The sequence below is a fragment of the Mesocricetus auratus genome, unplaced genomic scaffold (assembly GCF_017639785.1).
Source record: "Mesocricetus auratus isolate SY011 unplaced genomic scaffold, BCM_Maur_2.0 Super-Scaffold_100676, whole genome shotgun sequence".
Lineage (NCBI taxonomy): Eukaryota > Metazoa > Chordata > Mammalia > Rodentia > Cricetidae > Mesocricetus > Mesocricetus auratus.
This window is the reverse complement of record NW_024429266.1, coordinates 20,785,042-20,797,955: the sequence shown is the minus strand read 5'-3', so window position 1 is coordinate 20,797,955 and position 12,914 is coordinate 20,785,042. Positions and strand designations below refer to the sequence as shown.

The following is a 12,914-nucleotide window of genomic DNA, read 5'->3' as shown; positions in this document are numbered from 1 at the left end:
AGCTGTGCCTCACGGGACTGCTGTCACGATAAGTGAGATGCTTATGAAAAGCTCATTAGTGGACACCTGTAATATGGAATACCTTACCATTCTCTTCTTGCTGGTTGGATTATATGACAGGGTCCACGTGTGACACAAAGCAGGGGCTCTAATGTGGGAGAGCAGTGAAGGCAGAGGAACCAGAAAGGAGGAATGGAAAGCTTACAGAAGTAGATGTGGGCTGAATATTTGCTGAGTTAAAAACAGCAGATAGATGTAACAGTTGCTTTGCAAGATTTTGTTTTATAGGCACCAGATCGTGCAATTAGTCCCTAGAAGGAGAAAACATTAAGTTCTTTTTTTCATGTAAGAAAATTGCCTCAGAGAGGTTAGTAAGTGTCACAGGTCCTCTGGATCAGTCTGTCACCCAGCTGAGGAGGGACAACAGGGTGATGAATTCATTCATAGGATATGAGGATGTGAGGAGCCTGGCCACATGAGAGAGGACAGTGGGCTTGGGGATAGTTCTTGAAGCTAACATATGGGGACATGAGGGCTCCGTTCTCCTCCCTTCTGTGTCCCTCAGAATTCGGATTTCTGCCCCTTGTGCTGATCATCGTTATTCTAGTCATGCTACTCCTCGGTGCCGTCACTTACTTCTGTGTGTGGGATAAGAAGAGAAAGAAGTCACGTGAGTGGAAGACCCCTGATGGAGTGCTGTTGCATGAGGGATCAGGTCCAGTGGATTGAGCCTGTGTCCATGGGTGATACTCTACACAGCTCCTCCTTTCCCGGGAGAGATGTTGGGATATTTGTGAATATGGGTGGCAGAGGGCTACCTCCTGTTCATGCTAGCTGTGGTGGCTTCAGGATATTTATAGCATGGTCCTCAGTGCTGCATTTGGTTGGTGACTTCCCAGCTTGGTGAGGGATGTTTATCAAGGGTGGGGTAATTGCTCTACTGTGCTCTTTAGGCATCCTAGTAACAGCACTAACCTGCCAGTTTTCTGGAGCCACTGTTAAGATCTTCACCATCCTCAGTAGAGGCGTGACAGTGTGACTTGTGAAGTAGAAGCCTGCACCAGAAACTTTCCTCATGTTTCTGAAGATCTAGTCCTTATTTTCTTCCTCACACAGAATCTGGTGCTAAGGAATTTTCAACGATATATGACTATGTCACGGACCCACATAGCAGGAGGACTCAAGTAGGACATTCCAGGGCATCAGGATCTCCTTCAGCTGTCCAGGAAAATGGAAGGGGACAAAGAGAACTGGACAGGTGTCATCTCGAGGTGATCTTCAGCCCCCTTCCATCTCTTTTCCCCCCTCTACCGGGTTTCCTGGCTCTGCCCAAAGAGAAAACGGGGGAAAGAAATGCAGCAGAGAAAATGAAAATGAGGTAGAAGGGGCCTCACGGTGCTGAACTGTATCTGCTAAGAAGGGACGGGACTCAGCAGAAATCAATAGCAGAGGGCAGAATGTGTCGACTGCTGCCTTCCCAGACTGCACTCTGGTGTCATCCTCGCTTCAGTTCAGTCTTACCAGCTGGGCTCAATCCCAGGATGAGTGCAACCTTCGCGTTTGCCTCATCATATCCCCGGGACTAGAAGATGGGAGCTCTCTGTTGTGGGTCTCTTAATCCCTGCCCAGGCTGGGGAGCGTGAGCAGCCAGAGTGTACGTGTTTTGGAGGTTCCTCAGTGGTCTGTGCTCAGAGCTGGGTAGAAACCACACATGGCTAAAGCAGCAGAGAAGGCGATTGGCTTGGTACAGAGTAGGCAAGCCCAAAGGCTGGACTGTGAGGACCTCTCTCTTCCCAGCTCTCTTCAGGACCTAGATCTTCTAGTTGGCTAGGAACATAGAGGAGAAGGGAACTTTCAGAGGGCCTGCAGGTGCTCAGTACTGTACTGCAGGACGTGGTGACAGGCTTAGGGGAGAGGAGCAGATGAGTCAGGTGGTACCCGTGGGAAGGGAGGCGGGAGTGGAGGGGAAGGGCCTTCTTCCCAGCCTCATGTCTACTGCTAGGCGGAGAGAGACACCTGGGCTCTCTTCTGTCACAGAGGAACTTCTCCCAGGTATGTTTCTTAGCTGGCTGAGGGCAGTCCCCTTTGTCTTCTTCCTTGTTCTAGCAGTGGAGTACTGGACTGAGAACTAAAGATCGATTTCCCCACGGCTATTATGTCTCAGGACACACGTATCTGCCTGTAGCCACCTGATGCCCAAATTCTTATGAAAAAAAATTAGCCTTCTCATTACCCCAGATGAAGATGACATTAGACTAGGTAAAATAAGGGAGAGTAGGAAGAAATGTTATTTAGAACAGAAGAGGCCTCTTGGGGACTCAGGCTGTGACCGCCTTTCAACATGAGGTTTCTCCTTGCCTGACCTCAGCCTGGCCTGGTGTCTTTTCATTGTCACTGGGTTTTGGTTTGAAAGCCTCCATCCCAAGTTTCATGTGGCTTCCCTTTAGGTCACAGATTCAAACTTTCTGGAGACAAGTCACATGGGTGTGGACAGAAGAGAAAAACAACAAACCCCTGTGGACTTTCCAGCTGCTAAGCATGGCTGATGTTTTTCTGCTTCTCAACCTCTTCAGGAGAGCTCAGCTACTGAACTCTTGTAGCCTTCCTGACCCCCCATGAGAGCCCCACCTGGCACTGTGTTATTGGAGACATGCAGGATGGGATGCTTCCATCTCTAATTACCTGTGGAGTGGGCCTAGGGGGAGGGGAAGAAGGAAGGACCATGTGCTCTCTGACCTTGTTGAGACCAGGCTTTCACTCAGCATTGTTACTTCTCTGGGGTTGAATTGCGGCCCAGGGTAAGCTAACCATGAAGTCTGGATCTAGAGAGGGATTGTAAGATGTCACATCTTTAAAATGTTTGGGCCCTCTGAATTTCAATGTCTGGAAAAGGAAAGGCTCAGACCACAAATCCGCCTAGAGTTCTGCCCACTGTCAGTGGTTGTGTTGGCATAAAAGTCAGCAAAGTGAAGAGGTTTACGTTATTAAAGGAAAGGGAAAGAAGGAGACAAGGAACCTGTCAGGCTGTTGACTCCTGGGTGGTTCCTTGCTGCTGGTTTACTGCAAGTCACTCTTTCCATCTCTCCTTATTTTGATGTTTGATGATGAGACTTTGTTTCCCTCCTCCTGGAAACCCCTTCTTTGTGATATTTCTCACTGTTTAATCTAAGCCTAGACAGAGACTATTACATGCCCCTTCACTCTTCCATGCAGGAGCAGATGCTGGAGCAGAAATCCTCTGGAGATGGAGGTACCATCTACTCTCTGGTCCAGTACAAGGTACCCCTCTGGCCTCTCTAATCTATCCCATTTCAGTATATGGAACTTCCCAAGCCTCACTGAAAACACACCATTGAAGGGAGAATGGGACATTGGTGTTCCTCGGGGACCAGAAGACAGGCACAGGTGCTCTAACGTATTGTTTGAAATGATCAGCATGGTCAGAGTGTCTTGGCAGTGATTTTCATTTGTTCACTTCTAGCAGAAGTGTAGACCAGGTTGTCTGTACGAGAATGAACTTTGTTACAGGATTTGTCTTCTGAGTTTCCTCTGATTCAAAGAACTGGAGTCCTTGTATTGGTTATTCTAATGGTACCATTAATCATTATCTCTATTAAGGAAAGAATAGATGTGTACTAGTCTTTAACATCTTATTTAGACTTAACAATAATGGCCATTTTCTTAATAAATCTCACTTGACAGTCTTAGGAAGTTTACAAATGGGGAAACCAAGACTCAGGTTAAGTGATGTGTTCAAGGCCACATAGCTGAGTAGTAATACAGTTGAGCCAAACAGTTTCTCAATTTCCATACTACCTCTTCCTGCCATGCCTTTAACTCCAGACAACATGGAAGTTCATGCATGAATTACTAAGATATTCTCTAATATTGGCAGGTAATAAGACTTCGTTGATAAGTCTTCTCTTTCTTTTCTTCTTCCTTCTTCTCCCTCCCTCCCTCCCTTCCTTTCTTCCCTGCCTTCCTTTCTTCCTTCCCCTCCTCTTCTTCATTCTTCCCCTTTCTCTTCTCTTTCTTCTGAATCTGTAGCCTTGTCTGTGGCAGAAGAAACATTCCTATTTTTATAGGAATAACACAAGGGTTAGGAAAGAAAGAACATAAAATAAGTGCACAACAAATAGTGATAATTGTTACTAACAGTAACAGTGGAACTAATTAATGTCAGGTCCTATCCCCCAGCTACTCCAGGCTTCTTCTCGGAAGAAATCAGAGTTGAGCTAAAGGGTTATACTGGATCTTTGTTTATGGAATACTTTTTATTTTTTTCTCATTAGCCTTCTGATTCCACATCACAAGAAAAATGCACACTTTATTCAGTTATCCAGACTTCCAGGAAGGTGAGAAGTCTACTCCTCTGGAGAGTTTTGTTGAGCAGATGTGTGTCTTGCATGTGTGTACTATACTATGTTTGTAGGTGTGTATTTGCAAAGCATATGTGTATACCTCAGTGTAACATGTAGTCTTTCCTGCCCGCTGCCTGGGTCCTGTTGTAGAGCTGTCTGAGCCCCCAAATAACACACAAGGCACTATATTAATTATGAAGCTGTTGGCTGTTTGCTTGGTTTCTTGCTGGCTAGTTCTGACTTAAGTATTTAACCCATAATTGCTAATCTAAGTATTTCTCTTACCGGAGAAAAGGGTCCGGACCTCTTACTCCTCTAGTGGTCTACATTGTGTCTTATTGTACCTCTCTTTCCCAGAATCCTCCTCGACTCCTAGTCCCACCTATGTTGTTTCCCTATTGGCCAACAGTGCTTTATTCAAACCAATCAGACACATATTTACAGAATGACATCTCCCAACACCTCAGTGAACTGCCTTCCATTCTGAGCAACTGAGTAGCTTCTGTTAAATGATTAAATGTTAAGAGCCTAACAAGGAGAAATGCCTTTCCAATTCTGCCTGTGAAAAAAGAACAGTTTTGAGAGAACAGTGAATTGCAGGATTTTCTGAGACTTTTTGGGATAGATAAAGGTCAGGGACAGAAGTCAGGACTGAGGGATCCCAGGATCATTCCTAGGACAACTGAGGTGAGAGCTACTGGAGGGGTTTCTAAGGTAGGGGGCTTGGTGCCTGTAGCTGAAGGCATGGAATGGGAAGGCAGAATATTAATATTCAAAGACTAAAGGTTCTAGCCAGCCCTACTGAACTGAAGCAGTCGTCATGACCCACCCAAGGCCAGCTCCAATCTCACCTCTCAACATGTCTGGAAACACAGAGTTGTGTGTCCTGGGGCTTATGCTTATCCATTTAACAGTTATGGGAGAGAATAGGAAGAATGGCCCTCTCATGGCTGGAATCAGAGTAGAGCTACAAGCTATATATAACTCAGCAGAATGGAGAGTTGGAATTCCACAAAACTGGGAGCCTATGCACATTAGGGGCTATAACGATACTCGAAGCTATATAGGGAAAACAATATATTTATTTACCAGAGAGAGAGAGAGAGAGAGAGAGAGAGAGAGAGAGAGAGAGAGAGAGAGAGAGAGAGAGAGAGAGAGAGTCGCACAGACCAGGAGTTAGAAGCGTGGCTGGCTTCCAGGCGAAAAGGGAAGCCCCTTTTCCTTTCACTTCCTTTTATCTCTACCTTGACCCCGCCCTGTTGGGGGGATAGCTTTGTGGGGTTCACTCCTACAATTTCCCTTTTAGTCTAAATAGAAGATTTAAATTTGATACAAACTCAAACATATACAACATATATACGTAGAGGGTGATAATTAAGTTACAATCTACTTATCCTAAACTAAACATATCCATTCCACCTAAATTCTAAACTTATCTGAAAGGGATACCTAAGTCTGAACACCTCCTTCCAATCCCAACCGTAAAATAATTGCAAATTAACACTAACAAGGGGCCGTGGTTTAAAGGGGTTTAGGGCAAGTTTGCAGATTTCATTCATTTTCTTCAAAACCAATCAGCCATCCAATCCACTTGGATTCCACTGTGCTCACAGGTACTATGGCACTGTTTGTTATTATATTGTAAAATCTTGGGGCTGAGGAGATTGGCCAGGTATGTAAGAGCACCTACTGTACAAGCCCAATGGCATGAGTTTGAGCTCCAGAGCCCAGGGTGGAGAGAAGTGATTACTGAAAAGTTGTCCTCTGAACTCTACATGCACACCACTGCACACATGCCCATACACACACCATACACACAATAATAAAAAAGTTCTACATACAACTGAAAGTATAACTAATGATTCATGAAACCATTGTGTTTATGATGTGTGATAAGGTTAACACACATGTATATGCCCCAGCTGTTTATATTAGTGGAGGGTGTATTGACATGGTGCATGGGTTCAGGTGGTATTTACATTAGGATTGCCCGAGGGACGTGAGTTCATATTTGTGAACACTAGGATTGTGTGGTTATGGATTGGGGGCCAGTGTGTGGGTACAGGTACTAAATTCTGACTTTAGCTTAGGAAGACACATCATAGGCGAGGATGTATTGTACTTCTCTGGGTACCTATAAGAACCACTCAGTGAATCCCGGCTGGAGGGCTTTCTCTTTGGGATCTTTCATGTGAGTCAGGAACAAGACATCTCTTATGTTAAACTTACACCTTCTTAACCCTCAATTTCTAGTCTGGATCCAAGAAGAGGAACCAGAACCCATCCTCAAATTGCACTGTGTACGAAGAGGTAAGATTCTGGAACTCTCTTTCACAGTGGGTTTAATGTTTGTGGACTCCAAGGATTCAACCAAGAACATGAACCTATAACAAGGTCATCCATACAGCCCCAGGGTTGCTGGGATTTTAAGGATCCTGCAGGAAGACACTGAGATCCCAGAAGATCAAAGGTGTAACTCAAGGTCATATCATGTGTTCAAAGTCTTGGAGGCTTGGATTCTAAACTAGGGCTGTCTCCAAGCTTGTTTCCTGGCTATGTGTTAATGTTAATGGATGTATGTGGGGCATACCAAAGAGGATCAGAGAGTAGAAAATAAATGATTCCAAATCATCTCCTAAAATTAGGAAGTTATTGGGAAGGATTTCAGAATGTGGGTGATCTCAGACTTCTGCAGAAGACAGTGTTCAATAGTGATATTGAGTCTGGTAGCTAACTGATGCCCATTAGGTCCACAAGGAAGGAGGGAAGAGAGACATAATATTTATTAGGGTTTTTCCTAAGCTATAAAGCAAATTTCCAGTGCCCTTGCATAAACTACCTCATTTAATCTTCACAGAATGCTGTAAGGTAGGCATAGACCCCTCATTTGTTCTTTTCAGTGCTAACATAGAACCCAGGGCCTTAGGCATGCTAAACAAGTACTCTACCACCACTGACGTATAGACCCACCTCCATGCTTGCAGTTTATATCCAGAGAAATTAAGGCACAGAGAACACTCTAAGTATTAGCCTCAAAGCAAAACACCCAGGTCTAATAGAAATGTTGTTGTTAGTCACAAGGAAGAGGCTGTTTAGTTGCCTATGAGTGCTAGCTCTATAGTGGTAGTCTAACCATAAAGCCAACTTGACAGTCCAGAGTTGCACAGAAGACTGTATGGGCATAGGCAAACTGGGTGCCATGAAGAAGCATGGAGTAGTCAAAAAAAAAAAACACCAGAACTGCATGGAGGAATGGATTCAAGTCCCACCTTCACCCATACTAATCACTGGCCTCAAGGAATGTACTATATATACCATTCTGTTTTTGTTATTAATCTGAAATGTGGGGATAATAGATCACACCCTAGAAGATTATTTTAAGGATAGCCCAGAGTGAAGGTTGAAGTGTCTCCCTTTTCTTTGCAGGTTGGACAGCAATACCTCAAAGCGAGAAACCCTGCCAGACTGAGCCGCAGAGAGTTAGAAAACTTTGATGTTTATTCCTAGCCGCTGCAAGTGTTCTCATCTTGTGTTACACATCATCATTGACTTTTGAAGTGAACACAGCAGATGATGATGTCATACGAGTCTGGAACAGCTCCTAGGCTGAGAGGATGTAGAAGTTTATTCATGGTTTATATTTTATTTTATCTTCTTTAAAAAAATAGACAAGATCTGACATAGTAGCCAAGGATGACCTTAAACTTTTGACCTCTCTGCCTATACTTCCCAAATTCTGGGATCATAGAGGCAAGTATATGTGGCCTGAAAACAATTTTTAACAGCCACTGCAAGATCAAGGTTGTTAAAAATCTCCCAAGTTTACAGACCAGACAAGAACAGGTTGAGAGGTTGTTCTGGCCACACTCTGAGATGTTGTAATCCATACAGTGCTGTAGAAATGTGGGGTAGAGAGTGATTCCCTTATTATGGTTCTCTAAGCTGTTATCCCCTACTCTGACACAATTGATATGAGATGCTTGCATTCTCAACCCTTCCCCTGCCCGCAATGAGAGATGGCGGCTCTGTGGAAGAGGAAGCACAGTTCCTCTTTGAGGCCGTGCTCTCTGGCTGTGAGCTAGCAGGCAGCTCTTCCAGGGAGGCTGGAGTCTTGGCTTCACTCAAACTTGGGGAACCCGTGGTCATCCACATCTTTACCTCTGGCCAGTTGTTCACAAGGGAGTGTAGGAAGAAGTGAGTGTAGACGGTGCAATTCAAGCAGGTCTCTGGACAGAAGAATCACCCAGCACATACCATCCTGATAACAGGTGGTTAAGATCAGTGTTGCCCACAGTGTGCTGGTTGGTTTACAAATTCCCATCACTAGAAATTCAGAGTTCTGAAGAGTGTTCTCTGTGATACTTCCAGAGGGAGGTCTCGGACCATATGTATCCAAGTTCAGAGTTCTGAGAAGCGCTCCCCATGATATACCCTGAAGGGGGGTCTCAAATAATTGACTGCTTAAGATGAGGCAGTTGGGTACCACACACCATGCTATCCATCTTCAGGCTAGCTCCTTCAGCAATGCCAGGGGAGTAGGTCTGAGGGGCTGGATGAACTAAGAGAGAACTTACTCAGAAGCTCCAACAAGGGGCTCAACTCAGAGTTTAGTTATTTTTTTCATGCCTCTGCTGGAATTAAAGGCACATACCACCACACCCGGATTGGAGTCTTGTCCTTCAAGAGTCTCATTCTGCAATTATAATGGGAGTTGGACATGAAAATTTGCTCTTACACAGAGGCAGTGTTGGTCCTTTGCCTCCATTAAACCGATGAACTTCTATACTCAGCATGTGTGGGTCATTGATTATCATGCATACATTCATTCATTGTTTACATTCTGCTGGAGGTGAGGCTGACTTTCTGTCTGGTTGTCAGTCTTGTTCACACAGAAATAACAGAGTCAGAAGCCTGGGTCTATTCAGCCTCATGAAGAACAGCCAAGCCATGGGTCTGCTTGTGCTTTGCCTGATCCCTCTTTCCTGAACATGCCTAGCAGGCTGGCTTCTCCTTAGATAGAAGCACAGACAGAGCATGTTGTAAAGCAAGTGCCAAGGGAGGAATATATTTAAAAAGAGTCTGTGGTCTTGAGGCAGATATTGGGGGTTGAGTCGAGACAGTAAGAAATGATGGAGGGAAGGCTCAGTGTTTAAGAGCAAGCACTTGCTGCTCTTCCAGAAGACCCAGGTTCAGTTCCCAGCACCCATATCACAGGCTCACAACAGCCTGTAATTCCTGCTGCAGATAATCCAATGCTCTTTGAACCTCCACAGGTACTGCATGCATATGGTATACATATATACATGCAGGCAAAATGCTCATACACATAAAATAAAATAAATCTTAAAAAATGATGTAGTAAGAACAATCTAGGTGAATATACTACCATTGATTTCTTTTTTCTACACTAATGATAACAAATAATAGTAGTGTGTATTGGGGTTGCATAACATGCATGTGGAGGTCAAAGGACAGCTTTTCTGAATTGATTCTCTCTTTTGACATTGTCATGAGTTCTGGGGATCAAACTCAGATCCCCAGACTATGCAGCAAGCACTTAAACCCACTGAGGCATCTCGCCAACACTGTCAGGCTGTGTAACTCTTGAAAACGGAAGAAACTCTAAGGCTCAGGCTGTTTGGAAGGCTGTGCTGCAGAGTGTGCTGTGTGTGCCACCACCCTATTGTATGTCTGGCTGCTGAGTTCTTGTAGTAATCCCTCACAAAAACAGTGACACATACAACTAATTAATGAGTATGAAGCATAGTCTGAGTACATAGGAGCAGCCATGTGGATTTCAAGGCCATATGTAGGAGAGCAGATGAACAGCCTTAAAGGACATAGGGCTACAAGATGCATGAGACATGAGTGTATACTAAGTAACACAAGTGTAAGTCACACACACATCAACTTACAAGTAGGGGTCAGGCTGCAGCCAAAATCTGGGGGAGAGGAGAGCTGATGTGTCCCTTATCCAGTCTGATAATAATGAGGGCGCTCTTTTGGTTAAATGAAGGTGTCTTGTATGATAGAGGCATCTTAAGCTTTTTGTTTTGAGACAGAGTCACACTTTACATCACAACCTGACTTCAAACTTGTGATCCTTCTGCCTTACCTCCTACATAGAGATTACAAGCTTATGACACTATGCCTGGCTTAAACACTTTAATTAACTACCAAAATAGTGCTGGGGAGATGGCTTAGTTGGTAAAGTGCCTACCACACAAGCACAAGAACCTGGGTTTGGATCCCCACCAGCCACTTAAAAAGCTGGGTATATCAGTGCACATGTATAATCCCACTGCTGGGATGGGGAGAGGGCATATGGGATATGGGGTTTGGGAAGTAGGAGATGGAAGAGAGAATGACAGATGTATCCTTGAATCTCATTGGCCAGCCAATCAGGTCAAATTGGTGAGCCTCTGCCAGTACTTGCAGATACCCTAGCACAAGCACACACATATACATGCAATTAAAACAGAATAAATATTTACAAAAGGATTATCAAAACACTAAATTCATAAACATTTTTAAAACTCAAACAATGCAAAACTATTCAATAAAAAAGTCTCCTCAATCTAAGATTCTCAGTCCCTCCTCTGGGGGGCAGCCACTGATTTTGTATTTCCATTTAGGACTTTGCCATGCCTACATAAGCATATAACACACTGTATACTGTTCTGGACTTCATTCTACACACTCAACAATGTATTCCACATAACATATTAGTCTTTGCTTTCTTTTACAAGTTTGCCACTGTTTGGGAATATACCATGTATTTAACCAGAGTCTCATTAAATGGTTGTTTAGGTTATTTCTCACTTTCTACTTTAAATAATACTAGATTGAGTATTATTTCACATACCTGTATGCCTATGTGTGAAAACACCTGTTGGGTTCATTTGTGGATGGGTGGAGTCTGCTTAGAAGATGTTGTGAAAAGCCAGGCGGTGGTTTGTGCACGCCTTTAATCCCAGCACTAGGGAGGCAGAGGCAGGCGGATCTCTGTGAGTTCGAGGCCAGGCTGGACCGACAGCCTCCAAAACAATACAGAGAAACCCTATCTCGTAAAAACCAAAAAAAAAAAAAAAAAAAAAAGAAAAAAGAAAAAAAGAAGATGTTGTCAAACTAAATGGACAGAAACTCAACGCAATTCCTCTAAAATCAGGAACAAAACAAGGCTGTCCACTCTCTCCATACCTTTTCAACATGGTACTTGAAGTTCTAGCTATTGCCATACGACAACAAAGGGGGATCAAGGGGATACAAATTGGGAAGGAAGAGGTCAAACTTTCACTGTTTGCAGACGATATGATAGTTTACATCAATGACCCAAAGAACTCTACCAGGGAACTCTTACAGCTGATTAACACCTTCAGCAAAGTGGCAGGCTACAAGATCAACTCAAGAAAATCAGTAGCCCTACTATATACAGATGATAAAAGGGCTGAAAGAGAAATCAGAGAAACATCACCCTTTACAATTGCCACAAACAACATAAAATACCTTGGGGTAACACTAACCAAACAAGTGAAAGACCTGTATCGTAAGAACTTTGAATCTTTAAAGAAAGAAATTAAAGAAGCCCTCAGAAAATGGAAAGATCTCCCATGCTCTTGGATAGGTAGGATCAATGTAGTAAAAATGGCAATCCTGCCAAAAGCAATCTACAGATTCAATGCAATCCCCATTAAAATCCCAGCACAGTTCTTCACAGACCTTGAAAGAACAATAATCAATTTTGTATGGAAAAACAAAAGACCCAGGATAGCCAAAACAACCCTATTCAACAAGGCAACGTCCGGAGGCATCACCATCCCTGACCTCAAGCTCTATTATAGAGCTATAGTCCTGAAAACAGCTTGGTATTGGCACAAAAATAGACAGGTAGACCAATGGAATCGAATTGAAAATCCGGGTATTAACCCACACACGTACGAACATCTGATCTTTGACAAAGAAGCTAAAAATATACAATGGAATAAAGAAAGCATCTTCAACAAATGGTGCTGGCATAATTGGAGACTGGCATGTAGAAGAATGCAGATCGATCCATGTCTATCGCCATGCACAAAACTTAAGTCCAAATGGATCAAAGACCTCAACATAAATCCAGCCACACTGAACCTCTTAGAAGAGAAAGTGGGTGGTACCCTTGAACGAATTGGTACTGGAGACAGCTTCCTGAACATAACACCAGTAGCACAGGCAGTAAGATCAACAATTAATAAATGGGACCTACTGAAACTGAGAAGCTTCTGTAAGGCAAAGGACACAGTCAGCAAGACAAAAAGGCAGCCCACAGAATGGGAAAAAATATTCACTAATCCCACATCTGACAGAGGGTTGATCTCCAAAATTTACAAAGAACTCAAGAAGCAAGTCTCCAAAACACCAAAGGACCCTATTAAAAAGTGGGCTGCAGAACTAAATAGAGAGTTTTCAATAGAGGAGTCTAAAATGGCTGAGAGGCACTTGAGAAAGTGCTCAACATCCTTAGCCATCCGGGAAATGCAAATCAAAACAACTCTCAGATACCATCTCACCCCTGTC

At 43.7% G+C, this 12,914-nt stretch overlaps 1 protein-coding gene across 3 annotated transcripts in view; it reads left to right on the top strand.

Annotated features, from left to right (window-relative positions):
• Window positions 1-9,146, top strand: part of Cd244 (CD244 molecule) — a 28,509-nt gene extending 19,363 nt beyond the window's left edge. For all 3 annotated transcript variants that reach the window (XM_013119129.3, XM_021231915.2, XM_013119130.3), the window contains 6 exons: window positions 566-670; window positions 1,117-1,271; window positions 3,214-3,279; window positions 4,293-4,355; window positions 6,615-6,671; window positions 7,788-9,146. In XM_013119129.3, coding sequence (XP_012974583.1) covers window positions 566-670; window positions 1,117-1,271; window positions 3,214-3,279; window positions 4,293-4,355; window positions 6,615-6,671; window positions 7,788-7,868 — 527 coding nt within the window. In that variant the 3' untranslated portion in view covers window positions 7,869-9,146. The remainder of the gene's footprint in view (window positions 1-565; window positions 671-1,116; window positions 1,272-3,213; window positions 3,280-4,292; window positions 4,356-6,614; window positions 6,672-7,787) is intronic.
• The last annotated feature ends 3,768 nt before the right edge of the window (window positions 9,147-12,914 follow it).